Source organism: Corylus avellana, chromosome 5 (genome assembly GCF_965113065.1).
Source record: "Corylus avellana chromosome 5, dhCorAvel1.hap1.2, whole genome shotgun sequence".
In the NCBI taxonomy this organism is placed as follows: Eukaryota; Viridiplantae; Streptophyta; class Magnoliopsida; order Fagales; family Betulaceae; genus Corylus; species Corylus avellana.
In genome coordinates, this window is record NC_142494.1 from 30,338,308 (window position 1) to 30,363,174 (window position 24,867).

Consider the following 24,867-nt stretch of genomic DNA (forward strand, 5'->3'; position numbering starts at 1 on the left):
TTCTAACGGAGGACACCAAAATACTCATTTCTTTTTTTATTAAAAAAAAAGTACTTCTCAACTATTCCACCACCGGTCGTGAGTCAAGTTGTTCGGTGTTTTTTTTTTTTAATTGCTTAATGAAGATAATTTTTATTTTTATAAGTTTTACAAGAAATAATATAAGAGACATTTTACTTATTAGTCATTTAATTTAATCCTAAATGCTCATAATACGGTGATACTGTAAACTTTTAAAACTTTAAAGAAATGATTGAAAAAGTGTGAAAATATCATAAGGCAAGTGAAGTTATATATATATATATATATAGAGAGAGAGAGAGAGAGAGAGATTTTCTTATTGTTGTCTCTTTCCACTGCTAAATAAAATAAGATTTTTTACTTATTATTTTTAAATGTTTATATCATATATTTCTCATAATTAATGAACTTTTGAAATTGTTTTCGACCCTGAAGTTTTTACTATAAATTTTCTACAAATTGACACGATAATTTACAATTTATAAAAAATAATTGTCACATGAATTATTATACAATAATTTATATTATAGTGGCCAATGTGATAAATATCATGTAAATCGTCATATTGTTTATAAAGATTATAAGTCTTATGTTGGTTTAGATTTGTATTTTTTATTTTCCAATAAGTTTAGAATATTCAAATATTTAGATAACTGCAGCCCGGTTGTTTAGATAACTTCTGCAACGCCTTTCTTAATTAGCATCGACATCAAAAGGCGCCGTTGCAACTTCATGATACCGCCTGTTTAATTTTGTAAGGTCATCTAAAAAGGCGATAATGAAGCGCCGTAATAACTTTAACAAACGACTTTATGGATTTCTTGGATATTCACTTATTTTCCTGCTTCTTTCCGATCCAAGAGTTAATTAGAGCTTCATTTGAATAAGGGAAGAGGAAAAGCACAAGCAGTGTTGTTGGTTTCTTTTATTGCGTCATGGCTCATCAGGCTTTGCTTTCCAAAATGAAATATTCAAATCATATATATATATATATATTTTTTCATGTAAATAAGGGGAAAAAACTTTATAAAAAGAGAAATGCTATTTAGTAGATGGTTATATGATTACTATACAATTATGATAATGTGTCAATGAAAATCAACCCTTCTTTATTTTGTTTTACAAAAAGGCTATTTTTTACTATAACGTCATTCCAATTATATGACAGTTGTATAGTAGTCTACTAAATAATATTACTCTTATAAATAAATAAAAAATGGTTCAATTCAATATTGCCCAAAAGAATCTTAGAATACAAATATAGATGCTAAGTAAATCAATAGATAATCTTGGTTATATTGAAAAAACCAGCGTAAGTGAAGACCCAATTAGTTTACAAATGATATAGATAAAAACATTCTTAGTTGAAGCGACAATAAGAATTCTCAATGTGCTAGTCACTTAGATCAACAACAGAACTTGGCTCTCCTCGAGGCAGCTTTCATCTCTAGTGTGTGTCCACCCTAATGTTTATATAAAAGATTATGTACGTATGAGAATATTGAAACCGTCATTTCCAACAGTATTGTTGCTTTTGTTTTTGTGCTACTCTTGTTGTCGTTATTTATTAACCAAACATTCTTCTTAGAAAAATATTATATACTGCACTTTAACTCACTTTGTTGATGTGATACAATTAATTGGTCGTATGAGATAAAAAGTGTAGTGTATAGCATTAATCGTTTTCTTATGGCTATTTACATTATCTTTATCCTTACCGAAAGGAAAGAGACTTGAGATTATATATGCAGAGTTATACACTGGCATTGACATTTAGCTATATATATATATATATATATATATATATAAAAGATGATAATGATTTTTTTTTTTGTTTTTTTCTAATACATGTGTTTTCGATCACCTAAAATAGAAGACTCTGGAAAGGCCAAAAGTTAGAAAATGTGGTACCACGTTTTCGTTCTTTTTGTTTCTCATGCCAAGCTGCCTAAACACTACTAAATAAATTAAAAAAATTTGGTCCAATCTCTGCAAGACAAGGTTCCTTTTGACAAGCCCACTTGTTTGGTGCCTGATGCTTATACGCTAAACCTTTGGTGTGAGTGCATTAAGGCCGTTGAAATCCAATTGCCAGGATCAATATCCGTGTAGGGCAGTCATCTCCAGTTGCAAGCCTCTCCGGAACAACACATAAGGGTGAGCAAGTGGGCAGTCATCTGCTTTTATTTTCCACCTGTTGCAACATTAACACATAAGATGATAATATATATATATATATATATATATATATATATATATACCAAAAAAAGTATCAAATCACACATAAAGTTTGAGTCCTAAAGAGCTGCTTTAATAATTAATTTTAGGATAAAGTTTTTATCCAACTTTGTTTAATAAAATGACATGTACACGTATTATAATGTATGTGATACTCACATGTATTTTCTAAACACATGTCGGTTTAATAGACCGAGAGTTGAAGGAAATTCTTCTAACATAATTTAATTAAAGAGATATGCTATAGTGTAATAAAAAAATTATTTTTTGCCCATAAAAATTTTAGGTGGCAAGAGGTCATAGATCTATCAGTGGGTGGGGTTACAGCAACTATGGATGAGCCTATGGTTTCTTGCCACATAAGACTTTTATGGACAAAAAATAATATTTTTATTGCAATATATCACTTATCTAATTTAAAAGAAAACTTTAAATTCTTTTAACCATGCTGGCAATCAACTCTTATATATATATAACAAGGATTGATTAACATTATAATTTTGAATGCCAAACTATGATTTTACCGAACATTTAACTGCTAAAATTTTGAAACCGGAAAATCAAACAGATCCTACATGATGTGATTGGAGTGCCATCTATATCCACAATCCATGCATATATGCCATCATTTGAGTGGGGCTGGTTAGTGAAATGTTACCTATAATTAAGGACAAAATGATGAAGAAAGTATGCAATCTCTACTTTTGCAAGTTCAGCACCAGGACACAGCCTTGGTCCACCGCCAAAAGGTGCCAATTTCTTGCTCGTCGTTTCATCCTGCAAATGGGGACAAATATTGAGAAAGGCCCATGTCTGTATATATATATTAATGTCTTTTCAATTTAATTTTATCCTAATTATCTTATCCATCTACACCTTAGTTTATTAATCATGATTGTCTATATGAAATGCTTGTCTATATATATATATATATATATATATATATATATATATATATTGGGTGAGGAGCATGCATGTGAATTTATAAATAAAATAATCGATACTTGGCAAAAGATTGGGAAAGAATTAGAAAAACGTGGTTTCTGATTATTACCTTAATTAGGGAGCTAGGTGCATGGTTACCAAAAATGTAAAACATTTTAGTTTAAATTGATCAATTACTTGCTATAATGATCTCGGAGCTTTTATTATTTTATTCAAAGCTTAGTTGTTAAAGATTGGGAAAGAAGAAATTAATTAATTGTTGATTTTTACCATAAATTAAAGAGGTGGTTAATTACCAAAATTTTAAAACTTTTTAGTTTAATTATATTCTTAAATAATTACTAAAGGGAATGTTTGTTACCTTTTTCAAAGATTAGTATGAATTTTTGTCTATAAGTTATGCTATGAATGTTTTTTAAAAAATAATAATAGTAAAGGTAAATGTTAGGGACTGGATTCCTTATTATTAGGCTGTTCGAGAGTGGAATTGTGGGCCCACCTACTCCGAACAATTGGATCCTACATCGTAGGTTGTCTAAGATAAGTAGCTCCATATATATCCCTCTCTTTTAAGCTTTTCAAATTTTACAGCAACATTGATGCTGAGCAATTGAGGTGGTTAGATTAATTTGGGTAGGTAGAGGGAAGAATTGATACGTACAAACCATCTCCAAGGATTAAATTCGAAGGGATTTTCATGAAGGGTTGCATCAAAATTTGGTGCACTAATGATGGGAAAAACCTTCCATCCTGCGGGTATGAGAAAACCTGCAACAGTGTGTAAATAATGATATCCATTAAGTATGTAAGAAGATGTCATCATGGGAGGCTGGCTATTAATTATATGCCAAAACAGTGAAGTAAATTAAGAACCTTTAAATTGAACATCTTGAAGAGCTTTCCGGTGCACAAATTTGACAACATTCCCACATCTGGAAGCTTCGGATATAACCTGCAGGGACAAGCACATTAATTAATGGTTAAATATATATTAGTTTAATTTAGAGTTTGTTTGAGATTGCGTTTGAATGGCCTAAAAATACTTTTAATACTTAAAAAGCCCGTTTGAAAAAAAAAATTACTCGTTTGGTAAAAAAAAAATAAAAGCGCTTTTAAGGGTCCAAAAAGTTTAAAAATAGCCAAAACGCACTTTTGACAAAAGCTTAAAAATGAAACTTTTGCCCAAAAGCTCTTTTTCACTTAAAAGCTCTATTTCTCAAACGTAATCCTAAACATGCTCTTAATAATTATTAATTAATATTACAAAGAGATTGTGTGTAAAAATTAGCTATATACGTACATGGGAAGTGAACTCCATTTTCTTGTAATCGTCCCAGTTCAAAGGCTCCCCAGCCTCTTTGCTTTTCCTTATCCCTCGGTGTTCCTCCTGCATATACATGTTACTATGTTAGGAAATGCTATATATTTAGAAGATTGTCGTGTTTTATTGTGCTGATGTGGGGGTGTTCCTTAATTAGCTCTTAAACGAGAGAGAGAGAGAGAGAACCTTGAGTTTTTGTAAAGCATTTGGTGAATGGGGAAGAAAGTAGACAATCAAGGACATAAGAGTTGCGGTTGTCTCGTAGCCTCCTAACATGAGGTCCACAACAAGGCTCACAATCTCGTCACGGTTTAATAGGCACTGCTTTGACAAAATCACATCCAAGAAATCTCCGGCTCCTTTATCATCTACATTAACCCCCTGGCCCTGGCCCTGGCTCACCTTCCTTTTTTCCCTCTCTTGTATGATTTCTTCAACGGTGGACGTAAGCCTTGCTCTAGCCTAAAAATAAGCCAAATAATTAAATAATTAAAGCAGAAAAATTAAAGGTATAGATTTGACATATATGGATCATCCATATGATCAATATATATTATTATACCTTCACAGCGTTGGCGTATCCGGTCCCAGGGATATTTACTGGCAAAGAAACAAACCCTCTCATGAAGGTTTCGAAGTTTTGTAACATCTTTGAGGCTAGTGGCTCGTCTGGTTTAATGCTCAACAGCTGCTTCATCATAGTATTGAGTGCAAACTATATATATATATATATATATGTGAATCACACACACAAAATTAAAATTAAAATTAATTAAAGATGGATGAAATATATATTATTAAAAGTAGAGCTAGCTAGCGCTAGACCAATTTTGATTTTGCAAGTACGTAGTAGTAGTACCGCTTTAGCTTCTTTGTAAAACGAAACTTGTATGGAGTTTCTCCATGAACCAATCATGGAGAGTGAGAGCTTCTCGACAAAGTGAAGGAATTCCGGGGACGACTTTGAGGTGCCGATGAAGCTGACGGCAAAGCTTCTGAGCTTCTTGTGAAGGTCTCCGGACACCATAAGCAAATTATACTTGCCAAGAATGCCAAGCATGGCCTTGGGGTAACTGGCCTGGAATAGCTTCTCCTCGTTCTGAAGAACAAACATGTTGAACTCATGATCGCAGGAAACTATGGTTGGTGAACCCAATAGATGGGATTTGAATATCTTCCCATACCTGCATCCATCCAAATATATATCCATTAATAGAAAAAAAAAAGTCAAATTATAATTAAAAAGATTATTATTATATATATTATACGTACGTACCTAGAGCAATGTTCTTGCAGGAAGCTCCCTGTGCAGTTTGATTTATGGGGTTTGAGGAAGGCAATCGTCTCTCCGAAAGGAAACCATCCCATGTTCCCAGGAGGTAAATTTGGAGACTCTCTTTTCGCAAACAAGTGCTGCAGGAGAAGAAAAGCCAAGCCGAGTACTCCTCCTAACCAGAGAGCTAACAAAATAGGCCAAAACACAACCATTTTTTTGTCTCGATCTCTCAAGTGCTGGCTTGTTTCTGTATGCATATATTCTTTGCTTGCACATTTAAATGGGCACTCGACCCCTATCGGCCCGTACGCAGTATTCTATATTTTGCCTTTACTTTTTTTTTTTCTTCCTAAAAACATAAAATACCTTTGTCAACGCGCGTTTTCCAGAAGGGTTTTCTTGATTATTTCGTTTGAAAATGTATTTTAAGGTAATATTGAAACTGTATTGAGCTCGTGTTTTATATTTTTAGTTAATTTGTTAGCTAGCTCCTAGCTAGAGTATTGCTGTCTTGAAAAGATCAAACAAAAACAATAAGAAATAGTTTAAGTTATTTGTCAATGTTTTTGTTTTAGAAACACAAAAGAGAAATGAGATATTAAACCTATTTGACCGGACAAATATTTCGCTAGCTAGCTGTTGATCGGTGACAATTTAAGTGCTCGGAATTAACAATAAGAAATAGTTTAAGTTATTTGTCAATGCTTTTGTTTTATAAACACAACAGAAATGAAATATTAAACCTATTTGACCGGACAAATATTTCGCTAGCTGTTGATCAGTGACAATTCAAGTGTTCGGAATTTACCTATGTGTTAACATAGTACGTATAACCATGAGCTATATATACATATACATATACATATACATACATACATGTGTGTATGTATTTGAACCTCTAATGATTGGATATTTTTTAGTTTGGATGTACTGGGGCTGGCAAAACGGGTAATCGAGTAGACCCGATTAGGACCCGTTAAGACCCGCGACCCGATTACCCAAAACACAAACACGACCCGTTTAGCTAAACGGGTTAGCGGGTCTAACACGATTATAACACGAAAAATATTCGGATAACCCGACATGACCCGCTTAACCCGTTTAACATAACCGGGTCATATCGGGTAGACGCGACTCGTGCGCTAAACAGGTAACATGACCCGACCCGACCTTTTTTTTTTTTTTTAAAAAAAAAAAAACCTTAATCAAAATTGGAAAAAATAATTTAATAAAGGGATCTCTTAGGCCAAAGGACTAGTCAAATTTATCCTAACCATCTAAGAAGAATAAAAAGTTTTAAAAGAGAATGTTTTAATATATAAATAATGATTTAAAAGATAATGTTTTAATATATAGACCCACATAGAAAAAGTAACAGAACAACAAGGAATAGGCTAATGAAGTGAAGACTGTGAAGTCGTGAAGTGAAGAGTGAAATGAAGCGTGAGTGAGTCGATAAGTGTTAGGGTTAACTTAGTTAGAATTTAGACATAGGTTTTTTTTTTTTAATAAAAAAAAGGGTATGGCAGGTCACCCGAGACCCGCCAGACCCGAATTGACCTGCCAGACTCGATTAACCCGCCAGACCCGACTGACCCGCCAGACACGAATTTAATCGTATTTTAATCGGGTAGACTTGATTAAAACCCAAACCCGATAAGCCCAAACCCAATACCTGTTAACTTCGTGTCGTGTTCGTGTCAGGTTTGCGGGTCGTGTCAAAATTGCCAGCCCTAGATGTACATGTGCATGCCCTAGCTCTAGTTTATAACTTCTAACTTCTAATTATATATGTATGCACGGTACGTATTAATGTTGTTTAAAGTATGTATGGTATGTATGGTATATATGGAGTTAATAAATATCAAAAGTCCATAAAGGTGCAATCATAATCATCATAGTCTCCCCCAAAAATATTAATTAAATAGAAGAGCTAGAAGAGAACAATTGGAAGAAGGAGGCTCACCTAACCCTCCCAAGACCAAAAAGCCTTACTAATTTGCTTTCAATGTCAAACATTATTCTAGTGTGCCCTACCTTGACAACAAAAGCCCCCCCTTGATGCTGCCCTCCATCTCAAATATTTTTCAATGTTTATGTGCTCTTATTACAAACACTAGAGGAAGTTGTAGTGAGAGGCTTGAACACGTATAAGATAATGATAATATGTTCCCTAAAGGATAGCAAATAGGGAACATTACTCCGTGAAATTCAACCACCTTTGAAACCCATAAAGAACAAATTAATGTTTGAAAACCTCTGATAATTAATTAGTTGCTGTCCCTTTGTGTGTGGTTTTGATTTAATTTGCAATATGTTTTGGACAAATTTTTTCTTCAAACTAGTTCATCAGTCTCTTTATAAACTGACATAAATACAAAACACTTGTAAAATTATTAAAATCATTTTCAGAAAAAAAAAGGTTAAATTAAATTAATTAAATGTCGGTCTAATTAGAACCAAGAGAAACATTTTCCATCAATTTTGCATGATGAAAGAGAGTATTTGGGCTTTATGTGAGATCTAAGAGAACAAAAAGCGAGGAGGCAAGGAAAGGGAAATTGGTTCACTTTGTCTGTTCTTTTAACACTGCATGGTGCACGTGCAATGGGGTTGGGACCCGGCCCCCATTGCCATTGGAGGCTAGCTTGCTTGGTATCTAGAAGTTTTAATTAGCTGGATATCAATTCATATTGCAATTATGACTTCCATGCCTTTCCAATATTCAATATTTTCTCACCTTGAGGGTGTATGAACAATGTTTTTTCTTTTTGGACTGAATGAACATGCACCTAGCTAGAAAAATCAAGTCAAACAAATTAATTGTATAAATAACATACATGATCAATCATAGTAGGAGTGCGTTTGGTCTCACAATTTTGTATGCCAAATACTTGTAGAAAAGTGTTCCGTTTAAGAGTGCTTTTGAAAAAATGACGATTTAAAAACACGTGAAAATTATGGTTTTATTTGTTAAAGCTCTTTCCTTCTCTATTTTGTTTTCTTTCTTCAAAGAAAAAAAAATATATTAACAAACAACCTTAACATTTTGAAAACTACTTTAAAAACTATAAGATTAGTGCCCTGCAAAACTAAAAAAATTAACATTCAATACTGTTTCTACCTTTATGTCACGTTATAATAATACTTTAAAAAAAAAAAATCACTATATATACAAAAACCATTAACAAACAAACATTTTCAAATTGTAGGCAATAAAATGTTTTTTTTTTTTTTTTTTTACATGTTCACACAAGAGGGGGGAGGAAGATTCGAACTAGTGACCTCCGCTTCAGTAGACGTGGTCTCAGTCGATTGAGCTACCTCTTAAAGATGACAATAAAGTGTTTTTAAATACGCATATTTATCAAACCCTTTAAAAATGCCTTGATCACCTTCTCAATTCCAACAACATCATCTTTGAAATTTATTCTTCTTTTAATAAAATGCAACATTGTCACCTATAATAGATAGATAGTCATATATATATTATCCTTGGCAAAGCTCCTTTTACATGCTTTAATATGCACGAACATGACATGATGTAGACATGCATGTACAAGTTTGTCGACCAAGATTTCGATCTGTACCACTCTCTCTCTTTCTCTTTCACACACATAATAATAATTAAAGACATCCTCTCAAAACTAAAACCCTTTCTTGAGAGTTTTCTATCCGACCACGTTGCACGTTTGAGCAGACAAATCATGATTAGTGTTGTCTTTTAGTTGGGGATTTGGTGTAATTAATTGAGCTACAATTCTATCCCTAGAGGGACAAAATGACTAATTGCCTTTGGTTAAAAGAAAAACCTATACATAGTGATCAAGCCATGGATTGATTTTGTCTTACCAAAGCCGAAAGAATGGCGGAGTGGGACTATTTAATTATATATATATTAAAAATCACAAAACAATATGTGCGGAAAGAAGGGCGGCTAAATATAATTAGGAAAACACTTGGAGCTGGAGTGTTACAACTTTTATTATAAACCGATGATTTGGTGGTTCACATGGCATTTATTATTCTCTGAAGAATATCCAATTAGTTATTTTTTATGAGTATTTTTGTCTCTTAAAAAAATAAAAGAACAAAAATATCTTTCAAATTAATATAATTAGCTAGATAATTTTCAGTTTATTTTGAAACCTTGTTAACTTTAACGACTCCCAAAGTCAATGGGGGTGGACAAAACCTAATTAAGTGTAGGTTATTGCAATTCCTAGTTTTGCTTCTTTGTCATGATTTTCTAAAACAAAGGATCCTCGGCCTCAAGAGAACATGCATCTCCTTCACGTTTTCACTGTTTCTCCTTTGATTTCTCTCTTTTTCGTTTCGGCAAGCTTCAGACTTTCTTTTCTAAAAGGACAAATTTTCCTCTTTTTTTTTTTTTTGATAGAGCAAATTTTAACCTCTCGAGGCCTCACGTTTTCTGCAGGGTCTTTCAACTCTTTGTTTCCCTTACTTTCCCTGTTCTTATTCATTATCTCCTGCACATGATACAGACAAAAGAGCAGCTCCACTTGTTTTCTCTGCAACTGTTCAGGCGTTCACCACATGAAAAACCACTTCCTTAGTTTATAAAAAACTTATTAATACCCTAACAATCTTCATACAATTAAAGTGACCCATTAATGCTAGTTGGCCAAAGGGATATATGATTCTCTTCCTTTCAACTATTTTATGGGCTATATCTAACATATCACATTATTTAAAAATTTTAAATAACGTGATAATGTAAGCAACATATTCACCATTAAATGCCGTGGAATTTAATCATAATTATAAAAGTAGTTCCACTAGCTAAGAAGATCTTATCCCATCCTCTTGCCACTTTGAAGGACCTCTAGCTATAATTGAGCCCATGTATACATCGGTTGAAACATGACAAAACCCGCCAATGAACTCCTGTGGGTCACAAGCCTAAGCCCAAGTACTTACAGCCCAACAAGAAACTCCACCAACATATGATCCAATGAATTTAAGAATTAGGCTGCCAATAGGAAGCCACAATTTCTCACAACCAGTAACAAGTTATCTCCTACAATACAATCATCTTCCAAACACACACACACACTAAAGTCAATTTGATAAACTTTACACATGCTCACCTTTCATCCAAACCCCAAGCCATGGCACCCATATGCTCCAACCAACAACACACAAACCTTCTCTTCTATGCCCAAAATTCTTCCATCCAAAATAGAGAACACTTTGAATGAAGAAGGCAAGCAAACTAAACAGTTCTCCTCAGCTGCAGGAAAAATCAAACGCCTTGTTCTCACCCAGGAAGGCAGAACAAAACTAAACACCTACCCTGACAGAGAATTCTATGCTTATCCGCGCTTTGTGACCCATGTTGATGATGGCTTTATATCCACATTGACCAATCTCTACAGAGAAAAGCTGAGCCCTGAGTGGGAAATTCTTGACCTCATGAGCTCATGGGTTAGCCACTTACCTGAGGAAGTAACATACAAAAGAGTGGTGGGACATGGCCTAAATGCACAAGAGCTTGCAAAGAACCCCCGGCTGGACTATTTCTTTGTGAAAGATCTGAATCAGGATCAACAGCTTGAGTTGGAGAGCTGTAGCTTGGATGCAGTGATATGCACAGTGAGTGTTCAGTATCTTCAACACCCAGAGAAGGTCTGATTCTTTGATGGAGTCTTTTTCTCTAACAATCAGTTTAGCTTTTTAGTTACTATTATAATAGAGTTCTGAATCCAACAGATTGATCAACTTTTAGAATGAAATATTGGGTAATTATTGAAATTTTCAGTTTCTTGGTGTTTGAAACTGGTTTTCAAGTAGCTCAATCAACATCTTAAGCTACATCCTGGCCTTTGGAAGCATTGCCTTCCTTTGAAAACTAATTGACTAACATCACATATATTGCAGGTATTTGCAGAGGTGTTTCGGGTGCTAAGGCCAGGAGGGATGTTGATTGTGAGCTTTAGCAATCGATTGTTCTATGAGAAAGCCATAAGCACATGGAGAGAAGGAACTGCTTACAGCAGAGTGCAACTGGTAGTGCAATACTTCCAATCTGTGGAAGGATTCACACAACCAGAAACCATTAGAAAGTTACCAGCTCCTGCTGGTGCTCGAGAAGACAAATCACCACTCAGTTGGATCATGAGGCTGCTGGGATTGTTGTCTGGATCAGATCCCTTCTATGCAGTGATAGCTTACAAGAACTTCAAACCAACATATGAATGAATATGAGATTACCCTCTTTCTATGGAAGAACATGGAACTTAATTTGTGCCTTTATTCCCATTTACTTTCCATTTTTTATTTTTATTTTTTTGGCTCTTGGTTAACATATATATTGAGATTTCTTCTGCAATAAAAACATAAGAAATAGCTTTTATAATTCTAGATTAATTAAGTTTAAAAAACAATTACATAGAAATTGAGAAATCTATTTGAGATTTTTTTTTCTCGTATAAAACTTCTCAAGATCTAACCATAAGAAAGTAGAAATAAATGTTAAAAGTTAGAACAGTAGGAGTAGGAAGTAAAGTATATTAAGAACGTTCCAATATCTTGAAAGATCAATCTTTTATGTTCGATTGTTTTGTTTAAATTATTTTTCAAGACATTTTAAATCTGCGAAGATATAATTGTTGAATGTGACATTGGATCATCCTAACTGACATTTCACCAATTTTTACCAAATGGGTCGGCCACATTAAATCCATGGGGATGGGAATAAGTAAGTTGTAATAAAAATTGTAATATCTTGAGATTTCAATATCGGATGAAGACAATGTTGGTAGTGATGGAAAGCTTATTCAAAGGGGTAACTTCATATTTTATGAATATTTTCTAATTTCAAAGCTTACTTGGTCAAAACGGGCTGTCCAAAGAAATACAAAAACTATTTCTGAGAGCCTTGGTTGGAGTCCCAATTGGCCTGCGTTCGAACGAGTGTTGTAGCGTCTTCAATACTTCTCTATGAGGCGTCTAGTCAAAGGCTCGATTGGAACTTGTCTGAACAAGAGTATCTGTAGGGTTCTAACTATATCGTATTTTTTATCCAATCAATAAAAAGAAGTAACACAAAATTGTGTTATTTTTTTGACTAATTGGTTAAGTTATTTTCAATAATAAATTTCTTGTCCTCTTCTCCCTTTGCTCGTAGTAACACTGTAGTTTGTAATACATTCACGTGTTTTATTTTGTTAAAGTATTAATTAAATAATTCAATTTATCTTTTCCTTGCAGTTTAAGCTTTTAAATGCTAATTTCTTTAAAGATTTTATTATTCACTTGAGCAAATTTGCTTTTATTTTAGCTAAAAAATTATTATTATTATTATTTTTATTTTAGCTAATAATTTTTTCAAAATACCTACCTCTCACTCTCTATTTTAACTATTCAATTTAAATATTATTTCTCAAAAATTACTTTATTCTTTATTAAGAGGAGAATGTTAGAGAATAATATATATATATATATATATATTAACATTTGATAAATGAATTTGGTGTAGTGACTCATCGAATATTTCTCTAAATTGTTAAACCCAATGCAACTTATTTTGTCTCATATTTTAACATTTGGCTAGCATAATAGAGAGAGAAAGAGAGAGAGAAAAAAAAGAAAAAAAAAAAAGAGAGTCATTTCTCTCTAATATGACGTAGGGCACTGATACAGGGCACGCGGCGTGCGTGGCACACCCGGGCAAAATTTTTTTTTTGCACGCGGCATGCCTCTTTTGTTTTACCCTATGACGTGATAAAAATGGTTTGTGGTCATGTTTGTTTGTGTTTTTGTTTTCTATTAGCAAAACAAATACATTAAAAACTCAAATCACTCTTGTGGAAGAGATTTTTATTCTTGGCGATCATCTTTCAATAGCTTTGACTCTGTTATCTGCAGTGTCTTCTTCGCAACAATCACTTAACGGTGGTTGTTGCGTCTACTGCATGGAACTTTTCACTGAATTCTTTTGCTGTTTGTCATCGCCTTGTGCGACCCTTAAAAAAGCTCGGCTTGTTTATGATTTTTTTGGGGTCATGAACGAAACCATTACCTATTGTCTGATTCTTTATCTATTTTTATACTACATGTTTTGCTTGGGTTTTATTGTTGGAGTCCCTACCCCTATATTGTTGTTTGATTTCTTATAACTCGCTGCGCTTATTTGACTAGAAGAAAAAAAAAAAAAAAAATCACTCTTATTCTTAAAATTACAAAAACAATTTCCATTTCTATTTCACATAGATAAAATAATAACAAATAATTACCTATGGACCGACCCATTTGCTACGACCGTACTAGTTTTTATAGTCCATCGATTGCATGTGATTGGCAACGAGTGTCCCCCTTTGCATTATCTAAACCCTAAATTCCGGAATTTGGAAAAAATTATCTCCATCTGCAAATCCTAAGCCAGACTTTGGACCATTCCAAGCTGTATGTGACATTGTCACCGAACAACCTCTTACCTTTTCTTTCCCACAACTCCTTATCTTCTCTCTCTCACTCTCCAGCCACCCCTCTCCTTAAGCCATTATCAATGGCTGAAAGCTGTTTAATCTCTGCACCAGCTCTCTTCACCACCAAAAAACAATACCCATTTCTTTCACTTCCCTCAAAATCCATCAAGCTCCCACACATCTCGCTCTTATCCTCACCATCTTTCTATTCATTGGTCTCCCTTAAATACAAGTCTTCACCTTTCCAGGTTGTCCCACTTGTGGCTCAGACCTCAGACTGGGCTCAACAAGAGGAAGAAGAAGGGGGGCAGAAACAAGTTGTAGAGGACGGAGAAGAGGGTTCGAGTTGGGAGACCAAAGGGTTGGGGGAGACAGTAGCTAGCGTTGCTACTGATGATGGCGGTGATGGTTGGGGAGGTGGAGAAGAGAGTTCTGGAAAAGGGGTTTTGGGTGGGACTGAAGAATTTTATCCTGAGCCACCTGAAGAGGCCAAACTCTTTGCGGGTAATTTGCCTTATGATATGGATAGTGAGAAATTAGCTGAGGTCTTTAATGAAGCTGGAGTTGTTGAGATTGCTGAGGTAAAGTATGCATTTTTGTTGGTTTTTGTGTGTGTGTGTGAGAGAGAGAGAGAGAGTAAAATTGGAAGATGGGGAATTTTCTGATATAGAATTATATTAATTTACTGATTTTGTTGTAGGTGATTTACAATAGGGAAACAGATCGGAGTAGAGGGTTTGGGTTTGTCACTATGAGTACTGTTGAAGAAGCTGAGAAGGCTGTGGAGATGTTCAACGGTTATGTGAGTTGCTCTTCTTTTGATGTTGAAAACTTAGTTTATTGCATGAACTTTGTCATCTTTGAACAATCAAATTCTAAGCGAGTAAATAGCAAATACTGGCATTTTGTTCTTCATTAGAATTCGCAAGCATGACCTTTATGAGTTCAAGGCACCTGGTCTAGCTTGATTTGATGTCTGTCACATTTCATGGGTTTCCTTCTGTGTCTTTGTGCCACCATTTCATTTATTAATCCTTCGCATTTATAGCCTCGATAGTATTATTACTATGCAAATCTTATTGAGGACGCTTGTTTAAATGGCTTATTCTGCGACTTTACATGCTCTTGCACGCTTGCTTTGGGGAGTGAGATACAATCAAGGGCAAAGTACATACCTGTGTCCCTAGTGGTGTAACCGCAATCTAATAGCACACCAGCACATCAAGAATAATATAAAACAGTGCTACTCTTTTCACTCAAATGGTCTAAATTAGTGTGTTGCTACCTGCTGAGATGCGTCTCCTAAAAGACGTCTGTGAGAGCCGTGTAATGGGTGCATGGAACGAATAGGAGAGTGGAAATGTGTCAGATTTCTCAAAATCGGAGGCTTATATTCTGAAACTGATATAGTTCTGTGAGTAGCCTGCAGATTTAGATGAGCTTCTCATTATGGCCATGCTTGCTGAATATCAAATGTTATAATTGTAATATCCAAGTACCTGAATTCTGCATGCATTGCTAAACAGGATATAAACGGAAGGATTTTAACTGTAAACAAGGCTGCTCCTAGAGGATCACGGCCAGAACGAGCTCGAGTGAATGAACCTTCTTTCAGAATCTATGTTGGTAATCTACCATGGCAAGTGGATGATGCTCGTCTGGAGCAGGTTTTTAGTGAACATGGAAAGGTGGTTAATGCCAGGGTAGTTAGCGACCAGGAAACAGGCCGTTCACGTGGGTTTGGCTTTGTTACAATGTCTAGTGAGACAGAATTGCAAGATGCCATTGCTGCTCTTGATGGACAGGTTACTTCTATACCCTGTTTCATTCTAAAGTTGAATTATATTTTCTGGTTGCAGCAAAATGAGAGCCACCAAGATTTGAGGTCAATAGTCATATGCTTGTTTCAAAATCTTTGTTTGTTATCCTAAAGCTATTATTTAGGTGATCGATCTAATGCTGCATTATTTTCATTTTTATGCACCATCTGAGCATCTTTGAGTAGTCATGGATATTTATAGTCTACTTGAGTATAATTTAATTTGAGACATAGCTCTTGGTAATTTAACAATTTTGTGGACATTAATTTCAAATGGTAGGGAGATCTATCTATGGATGAGTTGTTTTTTTTTTTTTTTTTTTTCTTTCTTGGGTAAGAGATGGATATTAGTATGTTCAAATTCAAGTGCATGGTACACACTGGCAGCATTTCTCTCTTTGAGTCAACAAAATATGTCTTTAAAAACCCTCTTTTAATTTAGAACTGTATGTTCCCACGCAAAGCTTTTGGTTTGTTTTGTTTGTTTTTTTAACCTAAAGCATGCCTTTTTCGCATCTGTGGCAAAAAGTTAGCTTCTTGCTAAAGGTTTTTCTTGATGACAAACAACCTGTGATATGTTTCATTGGGGGTGCAGACTTTGGATGGCAGAGCAATCAGGGTAAATGTTGCTGAAGAACGACCAAGGCGTCGATCATTTTCGATTTGAAAGGATTGCAAGTCAAGACTTCACCTTAACTCTTCAAGCTTAGTATAATACTTTTGGAAGATGGAATTCCATCATTTTTTTTTAGTTGTTTCCTTTTCAAGGAGAGTGAGGAAAGTTTTGTGTTAGAAGTTTGAAGTTTCTCCAGTCTGATTTCGTTTCCATTTGTCTGTTTGTTTTGTCTCTGAATTGATCTCCATATTCTCTTGGTAATTACATCTTATCAGTCCAGTAAGTATAATTGTCACTTTATCCTCATCTGGTCATTTTTCACTTGAGAAAATCGTAGTATTCCCGATCTAATGGGAACTGTGATAAGCTCTCTCATATGGGCTGTTCTGAAGCCGTGTGAAGAACAAAATAATTTCACTTTCATATCTTTTTCTCTGCTAGTATTTCGGATCATAGTTCCAAATGTTTGACACTGTTGCATAATCAATAAGGCAATGAAAAGACATCCCCAGCATGAAATGTGTTTATTTTATTTTTTTGCTGGCAAGGCAAACAGTAATATGCAAACAATGGTCACATTTGGACAAACTGCGCAGTCCAATGGTTATATTTTGGGTCGTGCTGAAGAGGATTACATTTTTTTTTTGTGACATGATAGCTAATTCATCATCATTGCATTTGTTGGGCTTGAATACGGATTTCGTGCAATAGAGGTATATAGAAATAAAGGTATATAGAGATCTCGTGCAATAAAGGCATTTTATAGCGCATGTGAGAGCCTGCCTGAGCCTCACCTGCCCGGATAGGCTCTTACATGGGCTGCCCTATTGCAATGCAACGAGATCAAAAGAGCGTCAATTTGTGTTCTCCTCTCCTCTATTCATCCAACTTTTTTTAAAAATCAGCCAGTTAGATCGAAAGAGAGTCGACGTTAATAATCAATGACAAAAAGCGTTACTTGAAAGGAGAGAGAGGGGAGGGAGAGGCAAAAATCGTTGGAGGGAAAGAAGAAAATATAAAAGAACGAGAGAGGTTGAGAGAAATAGTAAATAAATTACATGGATATGTGAACTCTAAAATGCAAAATGTATTTTAAATGGTTAATTTGATGTGGGGACACTTTCTCATTTACTTGCCATTTTACATAAAAGTACAATATGACTAATCCAAATAGAATTTAGAGGGCTCTTAGCCCTTCACTAAAAGTCTCTACAAAAATAATTGTGATGAGTCATTATGACTGTCAATACCTTTACACCTTTTTTCGGGGTATGAAGAAAATCTGATCCTCTATTGACTAAGATTTTACAAACAGAATGTGGCCCTCACTGGGCCATTTCATCTCATAAAGGTACGACACCGCTTCATTGGGATTAAGCTACACTGTGCTGTGATCACATGGCAGACTTCCGAGACTATTGACACTAATGAGAAAGATTGAGCTACAACGCGAGCACTCTGGCCTTTTCAACTGCTTCAACGTAGTAGTACAGTCTCCAAAGTGTTCTATTATCCTGTACAACATTCTTTGAAGGATTAGAGATTCTAAATAAAATCCATATAAAATGTTCACGCATTTTATTTACCTCTTTTTCGAGGTCGACTAAAATTTCTTCACACGACTGTGCTTCTGTTGGCTTGCCACGTCGGATGATTTCTGCTATGCGGTCAAGATTTTTTGGTGGTAGCTTCTGGACCAGTTTACGGAGCTGCTGCTTCTCAGTAAGAGTCATAGGCCTGTAAATTCAAGTTGAAAGTTTGTGACAAGTATTACATATTGAAGTTACAACATTTGAATTGCATTTCATGGCTGCGCCCTTTGTTTATTCATTTCATAAGGTTATGCATTAGGTGGGGTTCGTTTGGGGGAGGATTCACATTCTGCAATTTCTTTCTTTCTTGAGAGAGGGAGAGAGAGAGTGTGCATATATGGCCTAAGCTGCAAAAAGCATTCACCCACAAAATACTTGGTGATATAAAGATAAAGGATAAAACTGTTAAAGCCCCAAAGCTATAATGTAGCATTTCTTTTTTCTGTTTTTCTTTTCAAACATAAGCCAGAAATAACATAAGTTAACACTTCAGCTTATATAAGCATATATTTTGTAACATCTACTAGCATTATAACCAGCAAGAGATATTTCTACATTATTCTAGATCCCATCTATTACATTGTGAATGAAGAGAAAATTTCAGTTATGTTCATAAAAGTGCATGGCTTTCAAGGTTGGAGGGAGACAGAAATCACCTCTAATCTATCAACTATCTTTTTTAGGATAAAAATATGGTCTTAATGCTTAACAGAAAGAAGGGAATTGAACATATACTTACTATTAAGCACCCACACACACACAACCATATGGGGTAAAGCTAGTGACTTAACCAGTCCGTGTAGGGAAACTTCTGAGGGTGCGGTGTACGGGACCGGGGTTTACTATACATGGGTGAGTCTGAAGGGCCCTGCCTTGGAGAGGTTCCCCGACATCATTAAAAAAAAAAAAAAAAGTTAGTTCTACTGAATTCAACATTCCTCTAACATGAGGATTAGAGTGTGTTTTTACAAAACCATCCACAACCCAAAACAGTTCCCTAGTCTAATTGTCAACAATCAAAAATACATCATAACCCTTAGAGGCCTAACATTTTCAAAGAGTATTTAAGATGCAATCAAATGCGGCAGTAGCTGAGAGAGAGGAAAAAAAAAAGAGCAATAATTAACCGACCTTTTTTTCCTTAACCCATTAAATGGAGCACAACATACCTGCAACTGGACAGTACAGTATCAAGAAGCTCCTCAAGCTGCTGCTCCATGTGCCTTAACTAAAAAAAACACAACAACCTAAACTCAGCTATTATTGAACATAATTTGAATTCAATGCCACATCCCAATATAAAAGTGCTGGTTACATAACCATAGATGATTTCAAGAATACGCCATGCTTTGTACTCTAGAGAAGGATTTCAGAAAAATACTGTTTCAGATAGTTCATCAGAATATTTCTTCACTATCTCCTCAAACTCCAAGCTATCATTTTCTAGAAAGGACTGCAAAACATTATCCACCTGCAAAAATATGCATAAAAACTTAATAAAACATGAGACCATTTAATCAAGTTGCTGATGAACCTAAGACTATCCCCACCCCCACCCCTTACCATGTAAGCAAATCTTTTACTCTCTCTTATTCTTTTTTCTTAATATAAGTAAACTCTTGTTGCATTTTTACTTAATACCTAAAAAATGATCTTTTTTAAGCAAAGAAGTCCAAGAAAAGAGTGAAAGTCAAATTTCACAAGATCCAATGATGTGTACCAACACGAAATAGAAGCATATTTTAAATTGCACAAAATAAGTTTGAACTAAGCAAGTAAACAAACATCAAGTTGAACTTAAAGTGTGTAAATGTTTATGCATGTGTATGAGTGCAGCGTCTGTGTGTGTTGGGGGGGGGGGGGGGGGGGGGGGGGGGGCGCGGCGGCAGAGAAAGGGAGGAAGACATTGTGCAATTCCTATCCAATTCTCTTCTCAACCAGATGTAATATATCACTTTAATAGAACATAACAATACACAGCCAAGAAATTTCTCTAAAACTGGATATCAAAGTAAGTGTAGCCACCTCTCCATTGTCATCCTCAAAGCCTATGTTTGATTCCAAATGAGACTCCTTTCCCTGTTTATAAATGATGGTAAAGTCTTACACAGAGCACTAAAATTAATGTATATGGGTGTGAATGTCCGACTGTATAGAAGATAAAAGACTTAAAATGAGAATAATAGTCACCTTAGGCACCTCCAGACAAGCACTCTCCCTAGGGCTTTCTGTAACCTGGAAACGCCAATCAAGAATAAGCAATCTATATAACTAATTTTTCATGGGAAACAAAAATTATTAGAACATAGTAAAAAGAACAAGAAAAAATATTCCTAAAATAAAAGAAAGCATAGGCAACAAAAAAAGAAATCATGGATAAGTTTGTGATGAGGCATTATTTCCACAAACAACTCTTTTTATCTTAACTAATTTGAGTATTCAGCCTCTTTGATACTCTTGAAATACAGTGATTGACAGGACCAACATGCACAGAGATGCTGATCAAAGAGGAAGAAGAGAAAACCTTGAGTTTCTTATGCGGAACCTGCCCTGCATCACCATCATATGCTGCACCTGTATGACTCGATGGATACTTTCTCCCTCTTACTTGGGCATGTAACTGAACAAGAGATAGAATAGGATCCAGCATCTGCGTTTGCATTGCATAGTTATTACAAAGTTCTACAAAACAACATCTCTACTTGACAGGGCTTGGTGGTATCAAGGGTAGATTGATCCAGTGTGAGAAACAAATGGAATAAAAAAAAATAAAAAAAAAAATAAAACTTTCAACATTCCAAGTACTACAGTATTACATGATCCACAGGAAATACAGAGCTCAATAGTTTTTATAAATACGTTGATGTCTCTTACATCTTAAGGAATGAAATCTTGCATGATAGGGGCCGTTATCATCTCAATGAATAATTGGAAGTTTGGACCTTCAAATACATAACACATTCTATCTTTCATTCAGATGCTTCCACTTAACTTTCTTTCAAATGAACAACAATAAAACTAAATTAGGATAATCATTAAGATTGATGGGGTCCTAACTCATTATCACAAAATAAAGTGAGACCTTTATGAAGCCAAACCATTAAATAAGCATACAAATTATAAAGGTGAACGTCTTCCCAATACTGCTTGAATAAGTGGAGTACAATGATTTATATGTTTACTTCTATGTGAATAGGTTTTGCATCAATGATCTAGAAAACAATGATCTAGAAAACAATGATCATTTCTTCTTTTCTTCTTCTCCCTCTATCTTCTTTCTTTCTTTTTCTTTTTCTTTTTTTTTAATGAAAAGAAGCACTCAATTATACTTTTGACCTCATTATCTCTCCTACAAGAGGCCCAATCTATTAAAAAGCCTACATTGTTATAAATCCCCACCACTGTAATTTATGATGAGTGAGACTATCAATCTTAATAAGGTGCCACCCATCATAGGTTATCCCAACTAAATTATAACAACTTAAGAACCCAAGCAACACGACTTGGTGATTGTTCTCAGACATCATTGTACAAACTACAAAGTCCAAGTTTTTACATAATCATTTAGTTTGAAGTAGCTGGTCCGTTTCCATCTTCCATTTACACAAAATGGAGTAGGAAACCTAACATACCTCATCAACTTGTGGTGACAGAACAATCACCCCCTGCCGCAGCAATACCTTCAATCTTTCTTTTTTTAAGTCTGAAAGTCCAGTTCCTATGCTGTTACTAAATAAAGAACCAGAAACATTCTTGCTGGGCTCAGTTGTATCGTTCCCTATGACCTCCCCACTTTTTTTTGCAGATAAGTCGAATGATTGGGAAGCAAAAGGCAGAAAATCATCATCCTGTGATAAGAGCTCCACTACTTTACCTATATAGTAACCAAAGTAATCTGGTCCTACATTAGTGTGTTCAGCTCCAGTGAGCATCCCCCTTGAAGCTTCTGACATAACAAGAAAAGCCACTGCAGCACAAGACAACTAGAGTTTAAAGGAAAACTAAATGATGATTGGTCCGGGAAAGAGCTCAATGAAAGTCCCTTATACTTATGGGAAAAATAAAAATACATGAATATAAAAAATTTAAAGGAAAATTGCAACACCTTACAATTTATGTCACAGTAACACTCCTACTCAGAAAATCTTTTTCTCTACCAATAACAAACACATACGCATTTCTTACACCCTTTTACAGCACAGAATCTTATGTGTAATGATGCTCTGTCGAGCACCTGATATCTGCTTCAAAAATAACCATTGCTATTTAGTGACCTCATCACTGGTTAGTGCCAAAATTAATGACACACTAGAAGTAAACGGTTCACTAGTGATGCAGGAGGCAAAAATAGAAAATGAAACTCACACGCAACTTGTATGAGTCATTTCTATTGCCAAAAACATTCTTTTATATATATTTTTAAAATAAAAAACATTGTTTTTTTAATATATAATTCAATCTTATTAAAAGTGCAGAGAAGGGGAGTACACAATCTTATTGAAGGAGCCTTAACTCTCCAGATGCTCTTCCAAGGAAGTGAGGAACCAACATGATAAGACAACACATGATAGAACGACCTTACTTCAAACTTTCACCTTTTGTATGGGATCCAACATATTATATCCTCACCACCCGGTCTTAACATTTCTTCAAAACATTTACAAATAGCAAGCCGAAATCACAATTCTCAACTCTAGACAGGCTATTTTGTGCAGAGAACTCCAGCCCCCCTCCCAGTTAGCTACAACCAATATTCTCAAATCTCACTTGCCCACACTCAAATCACCGAATCACTAGTACTCAAAAATCTAGCTCTGAAAATTCACATAACCCCCCATTACATCCATGTTCTTCTTGACCCTGTACTGTCATAGTAGAGTTCATACTTCAATTCTTCTCTAACAACAGCCGCTCCACACGCACAAAAAAAATAATCCAACAAATTGAGAAGAAAATGCAAAGATCGATAGAGCAAGCCCATATAACAAAACATTGCATGAAGTTAAACTCCAAATTAACTAGCGTTTCTAGGATTTGATAGTGCTCAAAAGACGCAAGCGAGCAAGAGATCAACCCGAAATTAGGGTTTATTGGATAACATATTTAATGCACTAATATACATGAATAATTCGCTTCATAACCCCGTGAGCCCTAACTATCCCTTTGGTTGCTTAGAAAATGTAGGAAATATAATAGCCTAACAATTTGTTCAACGTGAGAAAATCAATTGCAAAAGTAAAAAAAAAATAATAATAATAAATAAAAAAAAAGGAACCAGAAAGAAAACTGTTCTAAATTTTAGTACACTAGAAGCCAGTTCTCGTGTCCCGCACTTTCTCGGCAACACAGCAGAACTTAAACTGAGAAAAACAAAAAATCACCCAATCCAAACCAAAACATATAATTGAGAGACATAGAGAGAGAGAGAGAGAGAGAGTTTACGTGACCGGAAATGTAAACGGAGAGTTTGGCCAAAGGAGACACGAGCGAAGCTTTGGGTTAACGAAACGGGACGGAGTTCGGGTGCTTCTGTTCTGTCCCACAAAAGCGTACGGGATTTCAAATTTTCCCAGAAGGGAAATGAATTTAACTCGGTATGTATCATAGGACGACAGGCTGTATTGTATAAGTAGGAAATTAACCGACGTAACCGCTGCTCTGGGAAAAACTTAAAAAAACGACACTAACCACCGCAAAAAGATAAAATTTGAAAAAAAAAAAGAAAAAGAAAAAGAAAACCTTTAAAAGTCCAAAAGAGATGGATGAAGAAATCCTTTTTTATTGGGATTATTAAATTTAAATGTATGGACTCTTATTAACCATTCATTCCAATGTGGAGACGTGTGTTTTAGTCCAAATTCCATCCATTCTACTGTTGACACGTACCCCTTTCACTGCCCTTGTGTTGCTCTTTAACCCTGGTCCCTGACACCAGCGCATGCATGTGATTGTACTGTGCAGTAGTAGGATATGATCCATGGAAAAACAGATCTCCCAAGATTCTCATATTTGAAAATTCTAACCGTTCATTTCATTTGAGAGTTAATCTATCCATGCGCAAAAACAGTCTCAGTTCAAATCTTTCAAACGATGGCTCCAAATCTCGATCCTTGTCATCATAGTGAGTCTGCTGAGTTTGTTGGTCATTTTGTCTCTTCGACGCGACAAAATGAACACTTGAAAATGTTTAGTAAACCTTTGCTCCATTGTCGACTCAATCAATACGATAAAAACAAAGAGTCACGTGAAATCCGTATCTTTGCCAGGTACCTTACTGAGAGTATTTGGTTTAGAAACAAATTTTTATAAATAAACGTGACATAATATGATTAAATTTTTTAAAATTTAAACTTATCTTATATCAAATTATGTTGTTGTGTCACATTAGTTTATAAAAAATTTTTTGTAAAATTTATTTATAAGCTTAGCATTTCTTATTTTAAGAGTCACATTATTTATAAGTCTAATATTCCTCAATCTGGGTATTATAGATCGCACCAAAATCTTGTCATGGTTCGAGTTTGCTAGATTGCTGAGGCCGCATGGATTAGTGTGATGTAGAAAGACATGGGCTGGGTTTTAGTTCGAT

General features: G+C 35.0%; 4 protein-coding genes across 11 annotated transcripts; 2 read left to right on the forward strand and 2 right to left on the reverse strand.

Annotated features, from left to right (window-relative positions):
- Positions 1-2,069: 2,069 nt before the first annotated feature.
- Positions 2,070-6,013, reverse strand: CYP724A1 (cytochrome P450, family 724, subfamily A, polypeptide 1). Its single transcript, XM_059596539.2, has 9 exons — positions 5,802-6,013; positions 5,385-5,709; positions 5,088-5,240; positions 4,712-4,987; positions 4,505-4,591; positions 4,078-4,156; positions 3,866-3,972; positions 2,918-3,036; positions 2,070-2,215 (listed from the first exon to the last, which is right to left on the reverse strand). Exons 1-9 carry the CDS (start codon positions 6,011-6,013, stop codon positions 2,119-2,121), a joined length of 1,455 nt encoding a protein of 484 aa, XP_059452522.2. The 3' UTR covers positions 2,070-2,118.
- Positions 6,014-10,878: 4,865 nt separating this feature from the next.
- Positions 10,879-12,108, forward strand: LOC132182731 (S-adenosyl-L-methionine-dependent methyltransferases superfamily protein). Of its 2 annotated transcripts, none has more exons than XM_059596060.2 (2): positions 10,879-11,450; positions 11,703-12,108. In XM_059596060.2, the coding sequence occupies exons 1-2, from the start codon at positions 10,905-10,907 to the stop codon at positions 12,021-12,023; spliced, it is 867 nt and encodes a 288-aa protein (XP_059452043.2). In that variant the 5' UTR covers positions 10,879-10,904; the 3' UTR covers positions 12,024-12,108. The 2 variants fall into 2 exon arrangements, with proteins under 2 accessions (XP_059452043.2, XP_059452044.2); XM_059596061.2 differs by having other exon boundaries at positions 10,879-11,417.
- A 2,021-nt stretch (positions 12,109-14,129) lies between these two features.
- Positions 14,130-16,992, forward strand: LOC132182783 (28 kDa ribonucleoprotein, chloroplastic). The gene is made up of 4 exons (XM_059596124.2): positions 14,130-14,832; positions 14,952-15,053; positions 15,778-16,056; positions 16,666-16,992. Exons 1-4 carry the CDS (start codon positions 14,332-14,334, stop codon positions 16,735-16,737), a joined length of 954 nt encoding a protein of 317 aa, XP_059452107.1. The 5' UTR covers positions 14,130-14,331; the 3' UTR covers positions 16,738-16,992.
- Positions 16,993-17,753: 761 nt separating this feature from the next.
- Positions 17,754-23,966, reverse strand: LOC132181083 (bromodomain testis-specific protein). Of its 7 annotated transcripts, XM_059594143.2 has the most exons (10): positions 23,721-23,960; positions 21,911-22,245; positions 20,803-20,928; positions 20,469-20,513; positions 20,304-20,357; positions 19,660-19,749; positions 19,448-19,506; positions 19,070-19,150; positions 18,273-18,423; positions 17,754-18,200 (listed from the first exon to the last, which is right to left on the reverse strand). In XM_059594143.2, the coding sequence occupies exons 1-10, from the start codon at positions 23,881-23,883 to the stop codon at positions 18,129-18,131; spliced, it is 1,176 nt and encodes a 391-aa protein (XP_059450126.1). In that variant the 5' UTR covers positions 23,884-23,960; the 3' UTR covers positions 17,754-18,128. The 7 variants fall into 7 exon arrangements, with proteins under 7 accessions (XP_059450126.1, XP_059450125.1, XP_059450129.1 ...); XM_059594142.2 differs by having other exon boundaries at positions 17,754-18,423; positions 23,721-23,963; XM_059594146.2 differs by lacking the exon at positions 19,070-19,150 and having other exon boundaries at positions 23,721-23,957.
- Positions 23,967-24,867: the final 901 nt, after the last annotated feature.

Bases quoted from the DNA above. Each gene is read 5' to 3' on its own strand.
- CYP724A1 (XM_059596539.2), bottom strand. From the start codon at position 6,013: ATGGTTGTGTTTTGGCCTATTTTGTTAGCTCTCTGGTTAGGAGGAGTA. The intron at 4,592-4,711 runs GTTCTCTCTCTC...ATGTATATGCAG, and splicing joins ATGCTTTACAAAAACTCAAG to GAGGAACACCGAGGGATAAG. The intron at 3,973-4,077 runs GTTCTTAATTTA...ACACTGTTGCAG, and splicing joins TCAAGATGTTCAATTTAAAG to GTTTTCTCATACCCGCAGGA.
- LOC132182731 (XM_059596060.2), top strand. From the start codon at position 10,905: ATGCTCACCTTTCATCCAAACCCCAAGCCATGGCACCCATATGCTCCA. The intron at 11,451-11,702 runs GTCTGATTCTTT...CATATATTGCAG, and splicing joins ATCTTCAACACCCAGAGAAG to GTATTTGCAGAGGTGTTTCG.
- LOC132182783 (XM_059596124.2), top strand. From the start codon at position 14,332: ATGGCTGAAAGCTGTTTAATCTCTGCACCAGCTCTCTTCACCACCAAA. The intron at 14,833-14,951 runs GTAAAGTATGCA...ATTTTGTTGTAG, and splicing joins GAGTTGTTGAGATTGCTGAG to GTGATTTACAATAGGGAAAC. The intron at 16,057-16,665 runs GTTACTTCTATA...TTGGGGGTGCAG, and splicing joins TTGCTGCTCTTGATGGACAG to ACTTTGGATGGCAGAGCAAT.
- LOC132181083 (XM_059594142.2), bottom strand. From the start codon at position 23,883: ATGATACATACCGAGTTAAATTCATTTCCCTTCTGGGAAAATTTGAAA. The intron at 22,246-23,720 runs GTAAACTCTCTC...CTTGTGCTGCAG, and splicing joins CCGTTTACATTTCCGGTCAC to TGGCTTTTCTTGTTATGTCA. The intron at 19,151-19,447 runs GTATGTTGTGCT...AACCTCTCCAAG, and splicing joins ACTGTACTGTCCAGTTGCAG to GCAGGGCCCTTCAGACTCAC.